This window comes from Hyaena hyaena, unplaced genomic scaffold (assembly GCF_003009895.1).
Source record: "Hyaena hyaena isolate Hyena2069 unplaced genomic scaffold, ASM300989v1 scaffold_131, whole genome shotgun sequence".
NCBI lineage: Eukaryota > Metazoa > Chordata > Mammalia > Carnivora > Hyaenidae > Hyaena > Hyaena hyaena.
Genome location: NW_024080761.1, coordinates 2,075,748 through 2,094,787, shown reverse-complemented (window position 1 = coordinate 2,094,787; position 19,040 = coordinate 2,075,748). Strand labels below are relative to the sequence as shown.

General features: G+C 41.2%; 1 protein-coding gene across 1 annotated transcript; it reads left to right on the top strand.

Annotated features, from left to right (window-relative positions):
* The first annotated feature begins 1,685 nt into the window (after positions 1–1,685).
* On the top strand, positions 1,686–6,769 carry DEFB116 (defensin beta 116). Its single transcript, XM_039237693.1, is given in 2 exon segments — positions 1,686–1,752; positions 6,531–6,769. Coding segments are annotated over 2 exon segments (306 nt in total).
* The last annotated feature ends 12,271 nt before the right edge of the window (positions 6,770–19,040 follow it).

Below are 19,040 nucleotides of genomic sequence, written 5' to 3'. Positions count from 1 at the left end.
TAAATGTTTTCAAATTTATTTTTGAGAGAGAGAGAGAGAGAGAGAACGAGCAGGGAAAGGGCAGAGAGAGAGGGAGACACAGAATCCAAAGCAGGGTCCAGGCCCCGAGCTGTCAGCACAGAGCCCAACAGGGAGCTCGAACTTACGAACCACAAGATCATGACCTGAGCCGAAGTCAGACACTTAATGGCGTGAGCCACCTAGGCCCCCATCCAGATTTTTTCTTATACCTTCTCCTTCTCCTTCTGCTGCTTCTGCTTCTGCTTCTGCTTCTGCTTCTTCTTCTTCTTCTTCTCCTTCTCCTTCTCCTTCTCCTTCTTCCTCTTCTCCTTCTCCTTCTTCTTCTTCCTCTTCTCCTTCTCCTTCTTCCTCTTCTCCTTCTCCTTCTCCTTCTCATCCTTCTCCTTCTCCTTTTCTTCTTCTTTTGGCCAAACGTTCCATCTTCTACATGATTTATTGGAGTCAGTGTGGCTTCCTCTAAAAAACTCTTTCATTCTCATTTCTCAGGAGATGAACACTGAATTTCTCAGACTAAATCTACTGTCTTCTTTTAAATGTTTTACTTATTTCTGAGAGAGAGAGAGAGAGAAAGAGACAGTGTGAGCAGGGGAAGGTCAGAGAGAGAGGGAGACACAAAATCTGAAGAAGTCTCCAGTCTCTGAGCTAGTTGTCAGCATAGAGCCCAACGTGGGGCTCAAACCCATGAACCCCTGAGATCATGACCTGAGCTGAAGTCGGACGCTTAATCGACTGAGCCACCCAGGTGCCCCTAAATTTACTGTCTTGAATAGTGAATTGCTCTCTGATTTTTAGCCATTGATTATGTTTTTGCCTTATCTCTCATTTCTGTCCTTCCACTCACTGGAAAAATGAAAAATCCCAATGCCACATACTTTCAGACAGATATCATTTCTAATCTAGACTCTATGTCTCATTAGATATGTGGCTTAGGCATGTTACATCACCCCTTCAAACTTTCTTGTCCTCGTCTGCAATGTAGAAAATATTACCTAACTTCACAGTGTTTTCTTAAGTGCTCATATCTAGACCATTGAGTACAGAAAATGACACATGGTAGATTCATGGTAAATATGAATTGCCATTATTTTTGCCTCATGTCTTTTCCTCTCTTCTCCCAGTTATACTTTCCCCTTCAGTTTTTCTACCTCATCTTCTCTTTCATCATTGCCTTCCCCCTCTCTCTCTTCCCCTTCTCCTTCTCTTTTGTTAATCCATGATGCTGAGTCCAAGACTGGACATACGAGTAATTACCTCTGATAGAGGGAGACAGTCTACTGTCAAGAGGATAAAGACAAATGTTTAAGGAAAGATTCCTTATTTGCTATAATTATGTATTAGTTTTCTCTTGCTTCATTCATTCATTCATTCATTCAAATTTGTCTCACACAAAATGCCAACTGTCTTTAGTTTGGCTTCCTTTCTGGGAAGGAAGCCCACCTCGACATGGGTGCCATTGGCAAATCTTCCACACTTTCACAGAGTGCCCCGATGAGATATGTGATGCATGTGATCCTTCTGCCTGGCTGACCTCAGTATGTCTCATCCCTCTTAGTTCACTGCACACAACCCTGGCCCATTTCCAAAACTAATAAAGGCAGGGTGTTGCTCTGCTGCAGTGATCTCTGTTAGGTCCTCTGCAGCTGAGCCCTCCATTCTCTCAGGACATGTCAGTCATGAAGCCCTATTTAATGGCCATTTCCATCCTTCTGATCCTGGTTCTTAAGACTCCGGGTAACTCAGGCCTCTCTCTAAGGTCCTGAGGTCTTGCATGTGGTATTGTTACCTTAATGACCTCTGAGATGACTCCCACTCACATATCATAGGCACTACGTAAACCCTTTCTGGTCTCAGATAGGTTGTGAACATCACTCCCACGGTCCATGTCATGTTAAGATCTCCCTTGGTTCTGCTCTGCCAAGAAAAATTTAGGAGGCTGTTGCTTCTGCTCTTCCTGAGATAGTGGAGCATCAAAGCATGAAACATTTTATTTTTCATTTTTTTAAAATACTTTTTTATTTATTTCTAGGAGAGAGAGACAGCGTGAGCAGGGGAGGGTCAGAGAGAGAGGGAGACACAGACTCCGAAATAGGCCCCAGGCTCTGAGCTGGCAGCTAGCACAGAGCCTGACGCGGGGCTCGAACCCACGAACCGCGAGATCATGACCTAAGCAAAAGTCGGATGCTTAACCGACTAAGCAACCCAGGCGCCCCAAAGCATGAAACATTTTAGGTGGTGCTGTCATTGGGAGGATAGACTGACTCATGCATTTGGTGTGAGAGACTGGATCCAAGTTGGGGAGCTGTCAGAGGAATCAATGGTAGTTTGGGAGAATGAGTTGTGATGGGGATGGTATATGACCTCACAAATAGAGCAGTTTTGGAAAAATGAGTGGGCATGAGGAGGGGGTGAGCAATTCTGTTTATAGGATTGGTCTGGATTAATGTTCTGGTGTGGTCTGGAGAGGGAAGGGTATTTTTGTTGAATGGAGCTGAGGGTGAAGTTGGGTACGGCTGAAAGTTAGGGTGAAGCTGGTGGTGGGGTTGTGTTTTGGACTAATGCTGTGAATTGAGGTTGGGTGGCTTGGCTAGCATCATGTTTGCGTTAAATTTTTTAACTGAGGCTTAGGTGGTTAGAGAAGAGATAGAGCTGCAAGTTGGCATTAGCTGTTTGGTTCAAATAGGTGTGTTGTTCAAGCCGGGCATATGTGGGGTTTGTCTGGACAGGGGTTGGCTTAGTCTGATTTGGGGATGATTAAGCTTGGGTAAGACAGTCATGTTCATCACAGCAGAGCCCTGGCTGTTGAAATGGGGGGAATGAATGCTGTGTGAAAAATATCTGGTCATTATTTTCAAATTCTTAAAAAAGTTTCTTGAGTGTGATTGTTTAGGGAGCACTGTAAAAGCAGTAATTATAACCATTGGCATTGAGGAAAAATGAAATCAGGAGGCTGGAATGTCCTTAAGTGTCTCTCAAACCTTGACATGTATAGAGAAACACCGGAATAGTCTCATCCCAGCCCCATAGAGAACCAAGGTTGTCTCTTTTCTTGGGACTGAATTCAGAATTACTGTTTCCTCCTCCCTCTCCTATTTCTCCTTCCCCTTCCCACCCTCTCCCTACTTCACTTTCTCTTACCCCTTGTTTCTCACCCTGTTTCATCCTCTTTACTTGAGAGACACTTGTTCTCATGTTCTGTAAAGTTCAGTTCCCACGTTGGAATGGTGGTAAAAACCAAAGGTAAGTTTGCAAATAACAACAAAGGAACACAAGTATTCTATGCTTCACAAGTTGTACATAGTGTTGCTTCTTTAATAACTATTTAATATTTTCACCTGGCAGAATTTACAGGCAGGAACTGTTCTGGACAAACTTTTCTGGGATAACCATTTTTCCTATCATCACCCCTAACATAAACTTAGGAAACTAAACTGACTGAAAGCCGAGACTCTTTCTTTTAAATTTATGTATTCCTAGTATTGAGTGACTGCTTTGCACAGAGTAGGTTTACTGAATGAATGAATATATATAAATGACTTATGCCTTATATATTATATAGACTATATAATATATGGGTATATTGGGTAGGAATATATATGGGTAGGAAGAATCTTACAAGTTGGGTGGGGAAGGATCATGTTTGGGGTGCCTACAGGGCAAAGAAATCATGTATAACATTGCTTTTGGCTTTGTGTGGAGCTGTTAGGGTCTAGAGCATATGTTTTGGTTTTTGATTTGTGATATTTTAATTGGCCCTTAATACTTTAAGTCCAAAGCGGGAGAATGAGCTGAGCCATGTCTATGGGTGAATGTGAGACGGTCAGGCAGGGTTGCGGCTCTCACTTCAGGCAGGAGGCCATATTTTCTGGGAAACTCATGCACAACATCCCTATTCTGGCCTCACTTTGGACCTATCAAGTCAGAATCTCTAGTGACTCGATGTGAGTATACTTAACAACTCCCCAGGTTGTTAGAAAGTATGACCCATCTTATTAACCTCCTCCCTCACAAACACAGTTTAGATTTTCTGATCTGGTGCAAACCCTCTCATTCCCATTTCTCACATGGGATGACAGGGTACAGAGTACAGAGGGTGAGAGGCAAAGCTGATAATTTAAAATCAGATCTTTAACTTCAATTTGGAGATGGAGGGATGATCAAAGGTGGCATTAACTGGATATGGATATTACAATTTGAAATGGTATGGAGCTATATAGGGTTAGAATAGCTGCAGGACTGAGAAACTAGAAATATCTACAGCAAAACCTTTGTTGGTTTGTTTGTTGGTTTGATTGGCCATTATAAGCAGAAGCCTCCTGGGGCTGCCTTGACCTGTTTTCCCTGTGGAGAGTGTGGGAAAGACAGCTTGGATCATCTTCATTCCTGGTATTTGTGTTCCTATCCATCCTCTGGTGATTACAAAGAGGAGACCTTGGGCGCCCTGGCTTCCATCCACTGTATATGGGAGAAAATAAAAGTCCATCAGTTCAAATGTTATCCAGGAGAATATGAGTATCACACTAGTAAGGCCCTGCAGACCCCCTCCTTTTGTAAGTAGGATGATGCCAAGAGAGGGAGAGTCCCGTGATGAGTGCGAGGATTACAGTAGGAAATGCAGCGCTACCATGACGTTGCAGCATGGAGGAAGGAGTGTCATTTTTTACCTCCTTGTTCTGGTTAGCCAGCAGGCTGGCTGATGCAGCAGCAACTGAGTGCCTTCCATGGGCTGGAATGCCAATTTCAGGGGGGCAGTTCATATATATATCAGTGCCCGGATGCTATGGGATGTCTGCTATTAAGACAGCGTACTTTCGGGGTGCCTGGGTGGCTCAGTCGGTTAAGTGTCTGACGTCAGCTCAGGTCATGATCTCACAGCTTGTGGGTTCGAGCTCCACATTGGGCTCTGTGCTGACAGCTAGCTCAGAGACTGGAGCCTATTTCAGATTTTGTATCTCCCTCTCTCTCTTACCCTCCCCTGCTCACGTTGCCTCTCTCTGTCTCTCTCTCTCTCTCAGAAATAAATAAAACATAAAAAAAGAGTACTTTCTACTTTCTTTCCCCTCACATTCTCTGACTTCATCTAAACTTGGGACATCTTGCTTTCTGTTGACACAAAATTAACAGGATGTTCTTTTTGCCATGCAGAGAACAAAATCGAATTTTTCCAGTTTTTATTGTGTGGGTGGGCATTGGAGACCTCTGCATGCTTAGCACTGAGTATGTGGCCTAGCACAGTGTGAGTGCTGATAAATGGGTATGAAATGAGGGGATGGGTGGGTGGTTGAAAAGGTTCTTGAATGTGAAGCTATGGAGTTTGGACTATCTATTGATAGTTGAAGAAGTCTTCATACCTGAAGACATCATGCAGGAAGATGCCACCGAGTCCCAGAAGTCCTCTCATATAGAGAGGCAATGTCACATGGAGAGGAAGGAGCATGGGCTTAGTGTCAAATAGAGAAGAAATTGAATCCTAGGCCAGGTCAAGTGTGAGGCTGTGGAAATACGGACAGAACAAGATTTCTCTGAGTCTCAATGTCTTCATCTAAAGAATAGTGGTAACAATAGGCTTTTATGAAGGTTCAGTGAGGTATCATTTGTAAAATGGCTGATACATAGGTCATGCTGGAAATTATGATATGACTGGTCGTACTGTTTTCTTTATAAAGGCTCCTTTGCATTTGAAAATTCCAAAAAGTAACCAATACGATTGATGACTAATATTTACAGAAAGCTGACTAAGTGTCAGGAACTTTGTCACTGGGGTACTTTCAGCTGAGGAGCCTATGTCCACATGCACATATCTGGCTGACTGATACATAGCTATCAGTGTTCACTGAGGGGTTTTCACCATTTGTGGAACGTGGGCAGTAGAAGTTTGTACACTGAGCACATGTGTATAATGCTTGATACGTGTGTGAATGCGGCCATGTGTGTCTGTGCCTGTGCGTGTGCTCCAGTGTGCTACCCAGGTACACGCAGTATCTGTTTCTGTGGGGCCAAGGTACAAAGGGAAACACATGTGGTAACGTTTGCTCAAATGCTTCAAAGTACAAAGGCTTGCAGGGGCTGGAATATGCATGTCCCGCCTTAGAGTAGAGCCTGACAGAGCTCCGTGTGAGGGGAGTACCTCTGTATGGACACTTGAGAATGCATCCAGTGTGTGCTCACAGGGCCAGCCCTTGATGCCCTGGACCCTCAGGAAAGGACTTTCATATCAGCAGCCCTGCCTACTATTTAATTACCCCTTACTATGTGCAAGTTACTTTTCTGAGCATACAAGAGATTCTGATCTAACATCACAAACGTTATCACACCCATTGTGAAAATAACGCAATGGTGGGCCAGCAAACTGAAGTATCTGGCTTTAGGATGAGGAGCTATCATGACGGAGCCCACATGTGAACTGAAGTGCTTCTGACTCCAGCTCCTGTTCATATTCTCATGGAAATCATGCTTCCCCACTCCTGTTGTCACTGCTGCAAGGAAACTAAACATGGCTATGTTTTTCCCAGGTGACCTGTTCAGACCCTACTCTGGCAAGAGCCAAGAGCCTTGGATTCCATGCAGGCTGTACCATGGCACGTGCAGAAACACCTGCGGTAAAAACAAGATTTAATACTTAACCTGCCCAAGTGATCAAAGGTGCTGCCTGAAACTTTCTGTGACAATATCCCATTCTAACAACGCGAAGGATTATGAATCTGACTCCAACCTGTCAGTTACAAACATTTCAAGCTACTCTAAAATTTGAATATCACCAACCATACCACCTCTCCCCCCCAGCATAATGCTTCCCTCATTCTAGAACACTCTTTCCATAAAAACACATTCCTTCTCAGGTGTGTGTCTTTCGTCTGTGAGCAGTCATCACTGGACAGGGAAAGGTTGGGCAGGAGCTGGGGGCCAGCTGTACTTTCCAGAGTACTGGAAAAGACACTGGCCAAGCAAGCAAATAGGATCCTAGAGTAGCTTGTGTGTTGAGGGAGCCAAGGAAGGGAGGAGATCACATTTATGGTCTGCTTTCGAACCGCCAAGAGGGCTGTGATTCATTCCTAGTCAGCAGAGGGAAGGTGCCGGCTGTATTGAGTCTGGATTATCCAGGGAATAGGCAGGGGAGATCACTGAGTCCCCTCAGTAAACACTGTAGGATCAGGGCAAGGACAAGATGGTTGCCTTGGATATCCAGAGAACCATTCTGGTCTGTTTGGTATGAGGTGGTGTCTTCAGGAAGAACCAGAACCAGACAGATGGATGACTAGGACTGAGTGTAGGAATCTGTTGGACAAATTCGGGCAACATTTTCTAAGACGTAGAGCTGTTGGAGAGTAGACCTTTCCAACAGGAAAGGCTTGTTCCTGAGCATTCTCCCAGTTTTGAGTCTGGAGGACCATTTTGGGTGTGAGACAGAGGTGGTTGTGGTCATGGTGTTAGAGAGGGATTTGGAACAGAAGCTGTATCACTGTACTTGATAACCTTTAGGATTCCTTTCATTCCTGAGAATGTAGGGATACTGATTTTCCACTCCAAACTCAGTCACCACTAACAGTTGGGCATGCTATGGAATTTTCATTGTGTTATATAGACTCCTCATCCATGGCTAATGTTTTGTCTCTCCGCCTCTTTGGATCCAAACTTCTAGAACCGGTGTTCCCAACTAAATTCTGTATGTGCTAGATTCCTAATCTCACCTCAACTAAGAGAAATCTGACTTTTGTGCATATCACTTCACTGAAATGTCCCTGGTTTTGCTCCTCAATACATTGTTTGTTGAAGAACTTGAGCATTCTTCAGATTTTACCATTGACTACTTTGCCCCTAGCCACCATTTCAGTGTGTTGCTTTCCTTCCTTGAAGTCTCTGTTTTGTTTGCCTTGGCTTCCCTCTGAGTGTTCTTTCTTACTCATTTTGGGGTTTCTTTTTCTGCCACTGGCCCCATCATATTTATTTGCTATCTTCCTTATTTTCTCTCACTTTTTCACCATAGACACTTGGTCTGCATTTCCCATTGCTAGACAAATGACAATTTCAGTCCAAATGGATCAAAGGCCATGCACTCACTAAATGACCAATTTATACAGCTGGATTTTAATTTTCATGGGACTTGGAAGTCTGATGGGAAATCTTTAAAAAACATTTTTTTAAATGTTTGTTTTTGAGAGAGAGAGAGACAAAGCATGAGCATGAGCATGAGCAGGGGAGGGGCAGACAGAGAAGGAGACACAGAATGTGAAGCAGGCTCCAGGCTCTGAGCTATCAGCACAGAGCCCGATGCAGGGCTTGAACCCACGAATTGTGAGATCATGACCTGAGCTGAAGGTGCTTACTGAGCCACCCAGGTGCCCCTGGTGGGAAATCTTAATGATGTTTGTGTCTTTGAGATCCACTGACATTCAGACGTGTTTGTCAGACAGAGGATAGGGGCTTGACAGAAGCCAGGTTTCAAGAAGGGAAGCAGAAATTTTCTGGAATAAGTACCACGATTGAACACAATTTTTAATATTTAGAAGAATATATTGGTCCCAGGTTCAGCACAGGAGTAATATTTCAGACTTTCTACTTCAGAAGTTTTTGTAAAGGGAAAATGGTTGTGGAATTCTAGGCTTAAAGCACATTCCCATTTCCTTGGTTTCTACATGTCTTCAAGAAAGAAACATGAATATGGAGTCAGAAGGGTTTGTTCCCTGTTCCCCATCACTGCCCAGAAGCTGTGTGATCTGGGGCAAGTTCTATATTTACATATCAACCCAGACAACATCTCTGAGGCCCAGGCTCCCATATGAATCATGTATTTGCTAGGTTCTCATCGGTTTCTCAGCTCTCTCAGATTCAAGTGTCTTAAACTGAATTCCAACTCTGTTTGCCTGACTTTTCCCTTAGTCTTCCCTTCTGAGTCACTGACACCTACCATTCATCCTGTTGCTCAATTCGGAAACCTGGGAATCATTCCGGTTCTGCCAATTCATCTCAAGTCACCATGTCCAAACCATTAACACATGCTTTGGCTTCCAGCTCAAACTGATCTTCATTTAACGATGAAGTCAGCTTTTGCATAACCAAAGGGAAAAGGTCCCCTATTTCCTTAAAGTGAAAAATCTTAACTAATTAAGAAAGCTTTCATGTTTTATTCCCTTGATGTACATTTTTTTTACACTTTTAGGGATCTTCATTGCCATCCACCTTTGCTTTTATCAACAAGTAATGTAATTTCCTTTGTTCAAATGTGTATTTGCCTGTATTTTGATTATTAGTGCCCTTATCAAATGGTGTCTTTGATGTTTGCTATTTCATAAGGTCCACCATCAGTTTCTCTCATTGTTCCTTCTCCGGTTTCACTTTCTCCACTGTTTATCAACACAAGTCTTACAGGGATTTTTTAAGGTATATTAAGTTATAAAAGAAAGCTTGTGATTTTGATGTGTTTAGCAAAGAGGGTAGAGAGTGATTCCCAGCCTCTGCCTGATAGGTATTCTTCTTCCTTCCTGAAAAACAAATCTAATAAATGGCAGACATTTATTTTAAACTTTTGAGTCTTGTCATTCTTCTGCAACAAGTTGGTGTCATTTGTAAGATCTGAGGAAGGGCGGAGGTGGAGTGGAGGATGAGGGCTGAATTTACACACAATCTTAACTCTCAGATCCTCCTCCGTATCTCCCCTCTGCGGCCGGGATGTCTGAGTTCAGAAATGCTTTGTATTTCAGGTAGAGACTATAACCTGAGTTCAACCACATGTTTGCCTGTCTGTTAACCCTTACAACACCAATACCCGAGAAAACTCAGGTCTACTGTTTTTTAGGTGAGACTGTATTCTGTGGGGTTCTCAGTCAAATGGTTAAAAAGAAAGTCTCGTCTCTGTTTAGCTCGTCTCATTTTAAATGACTATAGCATAACGGAGTATAATGTGGAATTGGTGACCACAGATGATCTTCAAACTAGTATTGTTTTTCTGCTTCATTCTTACAGTAGGATGTTCCAAAATATCAAAGAGAAAAATCTGGAAATCTCCCATTTGGGTCAGAAAGTAGTCATGATATTTATGGTGAGAAGAAGTTTACAAAAGGAAATAAAAATTCTAAATTCTCTCCTTCACAGATATATCTACAAGAGGTTGACAAACGTCATTAATGAACTTCAAAAGGAATAAAAAACCTTTTTTAAAGATACACATAGAGCAAATGCTCTGACAAAATAATAATAATAATAATAATAAGTTGTATTCAAAACCAACCTATTGCCAGTCTCTATATGTCTCCGATTTTTTACAGAAGGACTTCAGATACTCTATGAAATTCCTCAATATAAAATTGAGCCTTCTAAACATTCTTACCATATAATTTTTTTTTAATATTTAAAAGGATACCACCTAGGAATAATGGTAAATAGAACCTATTCCATTTAGACTAAATACTCCAAAGACCTTTGAGCAGATTCACTCTGTGTTATGGAAATTAACTCTCCTGCTGTCCAAAATGTAATAGATCGGGGTGCCTCGGTGGCTCAGTAGGTTAAGCCTCCGACTTTGGCTCAGGTCATGATCTCACGGTTCATGGGTTCGAGCCCCACATTGGGCTCTGTGCTGACAGCTAACTCAGAGCCTGGAGCCTGCTTCGGATTCTGTGTGTCTCTCTCTGCCCCTCCCCTGTTCACGCTGTCTCTCTCTGTCTCTCTCTCTGTCTCTTTCTCTGTCTCTCTCTCTGTCTCTCTCTCTCAAATAAATAAAAAAACATTAAAAAAATTTTTTTAAATGTAATAGATCAAAAAAGAGAACTTCTTCTCAGAGTATGTTTAGGATTACCAAGGGCAAAAGGGTAGAGGAATTATTATATTTCAAACAACAAAAATGGGTCTAGAAGGAGGCACTGAATACATGCTAACATTAAACACATGTAACAAACAACTCTGTTCTAACATTTAAGGTAAACTCTATTTTTTAGATCAAAGGCTTTATTTTTTTCAGAGTCCAGAGTGCTAACCATTACACAATGGAACCAAGGCTTTATTTCTTTCAAAGACAAAACAAAACAAAACACCACCCCTAAGCATTTTGGAGTTTTACATATGCATTGTAAATTTTTTTTGAAATAGAAGTATGTTCAGAAAGGCACCATTCTATCAAAAGACTGTTCAGAAAAATGATCCAAGATTTGGAAATAAGTAAAAGAGATTACTGGGTGTTCTTTCAGTGGAGTGCTGGACAGGGTCTAGAAGATCCCCCTGGGATTATAAGCCTATTAGGGGTATCCACAACTAAATTAATTTTCCACTGACTAAGCTACTTAGAAATTTTGTATGGCCAGTGGTTAATTAATAGAAAACTGATATCACTGCCAAAATTCTTTTGAGAGTCATACAAACTCTTCCCATCCATAGCAATGCAAAGGGACAGATGCAGTTAGATGCCCTTGACTTGTTTTTGGTGAGAAAAAGCCCTGAATGTTAGAGTTTATTACTCTTCAGGATATTAAACAGGTTTACAAATTTATGTAAGTTTGCAAATTTATTTCATAGTTCACTTGATGGATTATATCCAGTCTTAACATCTTAATGGTTTCTTTATTCTTTATGGGTTAAATGAAATCATGTAAATGTTTTCATTTTATGTCTACATGTAACATGTTTTTAACTTTAAGAACCTTCTACTATTCTCTGTTTCATCACAACAAAGATGCACATGATGGATGTACGAAATGTGTGGAATTTGTATTTGTGGTTTTGTAATTTTTTGCAAGAAAAGCAGAGTAATACTGATGGTGTATGAAACAAAATTATAGAAATTAAATGGTTTTTAGACTAATGATACATTTTTTTCCTAGTAAAGTTATAAAATCATATGGACAATTTTAGTTTTGGCCTGAAACAACCAAGCTGTAGATCAGTAACTGACAAAGTAGTTGGGCATCCGATCAGGGTCCCCTCAATGGAGAAGACCACTCTGTGTTAGTTTGTCCGTCTTTTATTTCACAGTAGCGTTTTCTGTGTTTTTCTAAAATAAATTCTTTCTTAACACAAGGCCAGAAAGATATTAATCTATATTTCTTGAATATTTTAGTTTGCCTTGTTTATCCTTGAAGCTCCAGCTATTCCCACAAGGTCTGGAATATCGCTGGTATTCGGTACATAATTGTGGGTAAGTGAAAGAAATTAACAATTTTCAGCCTTGCTTTCATTGCCTATAAAATCTTTAAAAATTTACTTTTGATATTCAATTTTTTAAGGTTTTTTAAAATTTATTTCTGAGAGAGAGAGACAGCATGAGCAGGGGAGGGTCAGAGAGAGAGAGAGGGAGATACAGAATCTGAAACAGGCTCTAGGCTCTGAGCTAGCTGTCAGCACAGAGCCCGATGCAGGGCTCGAACCCATGAACCGTGAGATCATGACCTGAGCTGAAGTCGGATGCTTAACCAACTGAGCCACCCAGGCGCCTCTGATATTCAATTTTTAATATGGGGTATATATTGGGGCACCTGGGTGGCTTAGTTGGTTAAGCGTCCGACTTTCGCTTGGGTCATGATCTCGCGGTTCGTGGGTTCGAGCCCCGCGTCGGGCTCTGTGCTGACTGCCAGCTCAGAGCTTGGAGCCTGTTTCAGAGTCTGTGACTCCCTCTCTCTCTGACCCTCCCCTGCTCACGCTGTCTCTCTCTCTCCTATAAAAAAAAAAATTTTTTTTAAAAATATGGGGTATATTTCTCTTATGTTTATGAGAGCCATGAGTATAATTACACTTTTCTGAGAGTCAACCAAATTTATAGCTGCACTAATTATCCAGTCTTGTTTTCCCACTGATCTTCCACGTAAGTCCATCATATATCAAAATTCCCTGCATGCATGGTCTATTTCTGGGCTCCCTATTGTATTCCATTGGTCATTACATTTATGCCTGCATCAATATTTCTCTATCTTAACAGCTATAGTCTCTATAGTCATATAAATAGTTCTAATATATGGTAAGTTAAGTCACCATCCTATTTATTTTCCTTCAGAAGTTTCTTGGCAATTGTGACCTTTTATCCTCTACGTAATTTTCCATTAATTTTTTAAATAAAACTATGTTGGAATTTTGGTTGATATTGCACTGAATCTGTTGAGATTTTGGTTGGCATTGCATCAAATTAGCAAACCAATTTGGGAAGAAGTTATATCTTTACAAAATCATGTCTTAATATTCATGATCATGGATCATTTTTCCACTTATTTACGATCTTTTTTTTAATGCTTACTTATTTTTGAGAGAGAGAAAGTGTGGATGAGGGAGGGGCAGAGAGAGAGAGGGAGACAGAAGATCTGAAGTAGTCTCTGCACTGACAGCAGAGAGCCCGACGCAGAGCTTGAACTCACAAACTATGAGATCATGACCTGAGCGGAAGTTCAGATGCTCAACTGGCTGAGCTACCCAGGTGGCCCTATTTAGGATATTTTAATGACTTCTAGTGGAATCATATCTGAAGACATGGCTTGTAGGTTTGCCGAGAGGTAAGTTAAGAGAAGAACATGTAGGGCTTTAATGGCCACACCCTGGAAGTAACTTACGTAATTTTTCTCTTCATACCACTGCTTAGAAGTGCATTGCCAAGAAAACCGTAAGACTTTACTGGAAGTTCTTTGACTTTCTGAGAATTAGAACAACTTATGGTCTCCATCTTTGAGCAGAAGGCAGGCTTTAAAGACTGCATCACCTCAAAGGGAGGTATGCTCCCTGACTTCAGATGTGGCCAGGAAGGAAAATGGACAAGGCGAAATCTTGTAAAGTGAAACCAGAATCCAGAGAGAACGACAACAACAATTTTTTTCCCAGAAAGCTCATGCCTCATAAATAAAATGTCCCTATTTTTACATTGGTGACATATGCCATGCCTGAGCTATTTGGATTCAGAGTTTGGATTCTCTGCTTCATCATTTTATATCCAGTGTGTGTATCAGGGGAAGGAGCAGAGAACTTGTTTTTGGCTTACAGGTCATGATTAAGAGGAAGTGATTGTGAAAACGGATTACCTGAAGATCCTGGAGTTTTGAGCTGGAGACAGTAACTGGAGAAGACTCTGGCTTGGTGTCCTCTCAGTGGAGGAGAATGTTCTGTACATGGAAGGCAGACACAAATTCGGTAGACTGGTGAAGAGTGGCTAAGTAATCTTGAATTCTATTTCCTCTTCCTGTGTTCATAGGAAGACTACACATTCCAGCCTCCTTTACAGTTAGTTAGCTGGGAGCCATGTAACAACCAGCTTTGCCAATGGAATATGGACACAAATAAAATATGCCACTTTAAGGCCTTGCTCCTAAAAGCTCTGGTGAGTCATCAGCTTTCCCCCCATCCTCCATATTATGTTACTGGAAGCCAAGTACTTAAAGATGGCACGGCCACAAATGCAACGAATCAAGATGCCTGAGTCACCCCTCGGAATCACCATCCTGAGTCACCCAGGAGGGTCAGCTGACCAGGCATGGAGTATGATGTGAGCAGAAAATTGACTCTTTTTTTCTTGAATCAATGAGTTTTTCAGGGTTGTTTGTTGTACCAACTAGTCTTTTTTTTTTTTTAATGTTTTATTTATTTCTAGGAGAGAGAGAGACAGCGTGAGCAGGGGAGGGTCAGAGAGAGAGGGAGTCACAGACTGAAACAGGCTCCAGGCTCTGAGCTGGCAGTCAGCACAGAGCCCAACATGGGGCTCGAACCCATGAACCACTAGATCATGACCTAAGTGAAAGTCAGACGCTTAACAGATTAAACCACCCAGGCGACCCCCAACTAGTCTTAATAATCATCACAATCCATGGGGCGCCTGGGTGGCTTAGTCGGTTAAGCGTCCGACTTTCGCTTAGGTCATGATCTTGCATGCGGTTCATGGGTTCGAGCCCTGCGTCGGGCTCTGTGCTGACTGCCAGCTCAGAGCCTGGAGCCTGTTTCAGAGTCTGTGACTCCCTCTCTCTCTGACCCTCCCCTGCTCACGCTGTCTCTCTCTCTCCTACAAATAAATAAAACATTAAAAAAAATTTTTTTAAAATCATCACAATCCATGTACATTAAATGGCCCATGAAGGGGATTCTAGGTATCCTAGTCAAGGATAGAGAAATTTTCCCCCATTATCTGGTTCACTCCAGACTTGTGACACTCCATTTCTATTCGTAAGTGTGTTCTGCTGAATGCATTAGATCACCTTTATTTACAGTCTCATGAAGGAGTTACCTGTTTGGCTGGGAGGATGCACAGGGGCTGGCTGGCTGATTTTCCTGGGAGACAATGGAGTTGTTTGGGGCAGCCTATAGCTTTTCTGGCTAGAAAAATCTTCCTTTTGTCACATAAACATGTGACAAACTTAGCCATATTTTCAGTATTTTCTATAGTCTTCTTCATAAGTGTTCCAACTAGTGTTTGGTTTCTCCTGCCTGCAAAGTAGAAGGAAAGCCACAATGACTCAAAATGATCAATGAACCAATCATAATAATAAATGTAATGATGTAATAAGACATGTGAAGGATCTGTAAACTTAATAACTGTGGTCAATAAATATGATTATGTGAGTAATACATCTGGCCCAGGCCTGATATATACTTATTTCTTTGTACTTCAGACACATTTTCTTGCACATTTCAACACTTATGAACTTTGGGTGCATTGTTACCATCAACGTTAAGAGCACCTTGTTAATCACCACACATTGGAATAAGTTGTAAGCTACGTGCTTAACTACATTGAGAAAAACAACCAAACACTATGGTGTTTTAATATGCCTTGAAACTGTATTGTCATTTTAAAAATTGTTAAAGAGGTCAAGGTCATTCACAGAGATTCTAAATGGTAGTTTGGGAATATGATCCTATGCATAATTGCCAGGGGCTAAAGCCTTCATTAATATTTTATTGATATCTTATACACTTTGTAAATGCTAAAAGGATATCCAAGAATGAGATTGTTCCAAAAGATAAAACTGTTGCAGGCACACAGAAAATAGGATGTGTCATAGTTAAGCCAATGGATAACTGAGTAAAATTAAGGTGTAAGTCACACTCCTTAGTATATTGATTCTGTTGAATTATTTTTGGCATTTAGCTGAACCAATTTATGGTATTTATTTATTTATTTATTTATTTATTTATTTTATTTTTTGAGAAAGCGTGAGCAGGGGAGGGGCAGAGAGAGGGGGAGAGACAGAATCCAAAGACAGACTCCAGGCTCTGAGCTAGCTGTCAGTACAGAGCCCAATGCAGGGCTTGAACCCACAAACGACGAGATCATGACCTGAGCCTAAGTTGGAAACTCGACTGACTGAGCCACCCAGGCGCCCCATTAGCTGAACCAATTTAGAAGGATCCACTTTTCCATGTCTCTCCAGATTTCCTCGACCCCATGTGCTTCACAGATCTTTGGCCAGGTGCTCACAGGAGAGTCCTGACCATCACTGACATTGCCACAACTCCTATATCTGCCAGATGGAACAAGGACTGTGCTCCTGCCAAGATGCCTGGGAACCTGACCAAAGCAAAGCCAGGAAGCATCTGGATGCGTTCACCATTCCTGGAGAAGCACCACATCTTGGGGAATAGGGTTTGGTTTCTGCAATGCTGCTCAGAGGGACTGTTTGATGCAGCTTAGAAGAGGAGGGGAAATAAAGCTCATGAGGCGAATTTTGATCAATAAGGGCCTTAATACAGGAAGAGGCCAGCAGGTGTGTTCCTTTCTCTTATTCCCCTGATACACTGCTCTGATTGGCCAAGCAACTGATGATGTTTTCTCTTGAAGCTGAAGCCATGGAGAGCTTGGTAAGGCATCTCTGAGGTCCATCTCTGTCCTGGGATTGTCATTCCAATGGAAGTGTTAGTATACAAGCTTTGCCTTAAATTCTGCTTTTGAAGGCAGTGGGTTTTTTTGTTTGTTTGTTTTTGTTTTGTTTTGTTAAACCCTAGATTGCTGAGCCTACCTCCAGAGTTTCTGATTCGGTGGGTCTGGGGTAGAGCCCAAGAACTGTATTTCTAGTAAGTTTTTAGGTAATAATTATTGATAACAGTCCCTTATGATCCTTTTTATTTTGTGGCATCTGTTGCAATGTCTTCTTTTATTTCTGGTTTTATTTGAGTTTTCTCTTTTTTAGTTAGTCTGGCTAAGGGTTTGTTGATTTGTTTATTTTTTCAAAAACAACAAATCTTAGTTTTGCTGATGATTTGTGATTGTATTTTTTCCATCCTTATTTGAATTATTCCTACTATAATCTTTATTATTTCTTCCCTTCTGCTAACTTTGGGCTTAGTTTTTTTTTTTTCTTTCTCTAGTTACGGGAGGTGTATTGTTAAATCATTTATTGAGATTTTTCTTCTTTTTTAATGTAGTCATTTATCACTATAAACTTCTCATTTAGTACTGTTTAGCTGAATCCTATAATTTTGATATGTTGTATTTTATTTTTGTTTATATCAAGATACATTTTACTTTATTTATTTTATTTTATTATTTTAGAAAGAGACTGAACACAAGGAGACAGAGAGAGAGAGAGAGAGAGAGAATCTTAAGCAGGCTCCATGCTCAGTGCCAAGCATGACACTGGGCTCGATCCATGACCCTGGGATCATGACCTGAGCCAAAATCAAGAGTCAGACACTCAACCAACAGAGCCACTCAGGAACCTTCATTTATATAAAAATGTTTTCAAAATTCCCTTTTGATTTTCTCTTTGATCCAACATTTGTTCAACAGTGTATTGCATAGTTTCAACTTATTAGGGAATTTTTCTTTTTTCTTGATGTTATTATTGATTTTTTATTTCACCTATTATGTTTGGGAAAGGTGCTTGGAATTATTCTGATTTCCCTAAATTAAGACTCGTGTGACATATGTGATCTGCCTGGTGACTGTTTGGTGTGCACTTAGGGATGTCTATTCCTCCACTGTTAGGTAGAAAGACCTATGTATGTCTGTTAGGTCTGCTTGGTCTGTAGTGTTCATCTCAGCTATATCTCTATTGATCTTCTGTCTAGATGTTCTATCCCTTATTGTAAGTGGGGTTTTGGAGCCCCAACTATTATTTTATTGCCATCAATTTCTACCTTCAGATCTGTTGGTAACTGCTCTTTATCTTGGTGCTCTAATATTGGGTGCAAATACATTTACAACTGTTATATCCTATTGATGAATCAACTACTTTATCACTATATAATAGTTTCTTTGTCTCTTGTGACAGTTTTTGACTTAACACCTTTTTTGTTAGATATAACCACTCTTCTTTCTTGCTTAACAATTGCACAGAATATATTTTTCCATGTGGCTTTGCTTCTTTTTCTCTCCTTCTGCCCTTCTCTCTTTGCAAGTTGTACACTTTAAATTTAATTTCAAAAATTCCCTTTGCATGACAACAAGAAGTCTGGAGAGAGCAAAGTAGTAATAATGAAGAGAAAGGAAGACGAGTACTCACAAACATGATGCCAAGTGATGGCTGCCCACTGTGCTCCCTGGCTAGGAGAAAAGTGGGATGAGTAAAGAAATGGGCAGAAGATATGAACAGACACTTCTCCAAAGAGGACATCCAGATGGCTAACAGACACATGAAACAATGCTCAGCATCTCTCCTCATCAGGGAAATACAAATCAAAACCATACTGAGATACCACTTCACGCCAGCAAGAATGGCTAAAATGAGCAAATCAGAGAACTCGAGATGCTGGCGAGGATGTGGAGAAACGGGCACCCTCTTACACTGTTGGTGGGAATGTAAACTGGTGCAGCCCCTCTGGAAAACAGTGTGAAGTTTCCTGAAAAAATTAACAATAGAAGTCCCCTATGATCCAGCAATAGCACTGGTAGGAATTTACCCAAGGGATATAGAAATGCTGATGCATAGGAGCACATGTACCCCAATGTTCATAGCAGCACACTCAACAATAGCTAAAACATGGAAAGAGCCTAAGTGTCCATCAACTGACGAATGGATCAATAAGATGTGGTTTATCTATACGATGGAATACTACATGGCAATGAGAAACAATGAAATCTGGCCATGTGTAGCAACATGGATGGACCTTGGAATGTTATGCTGAGTGAA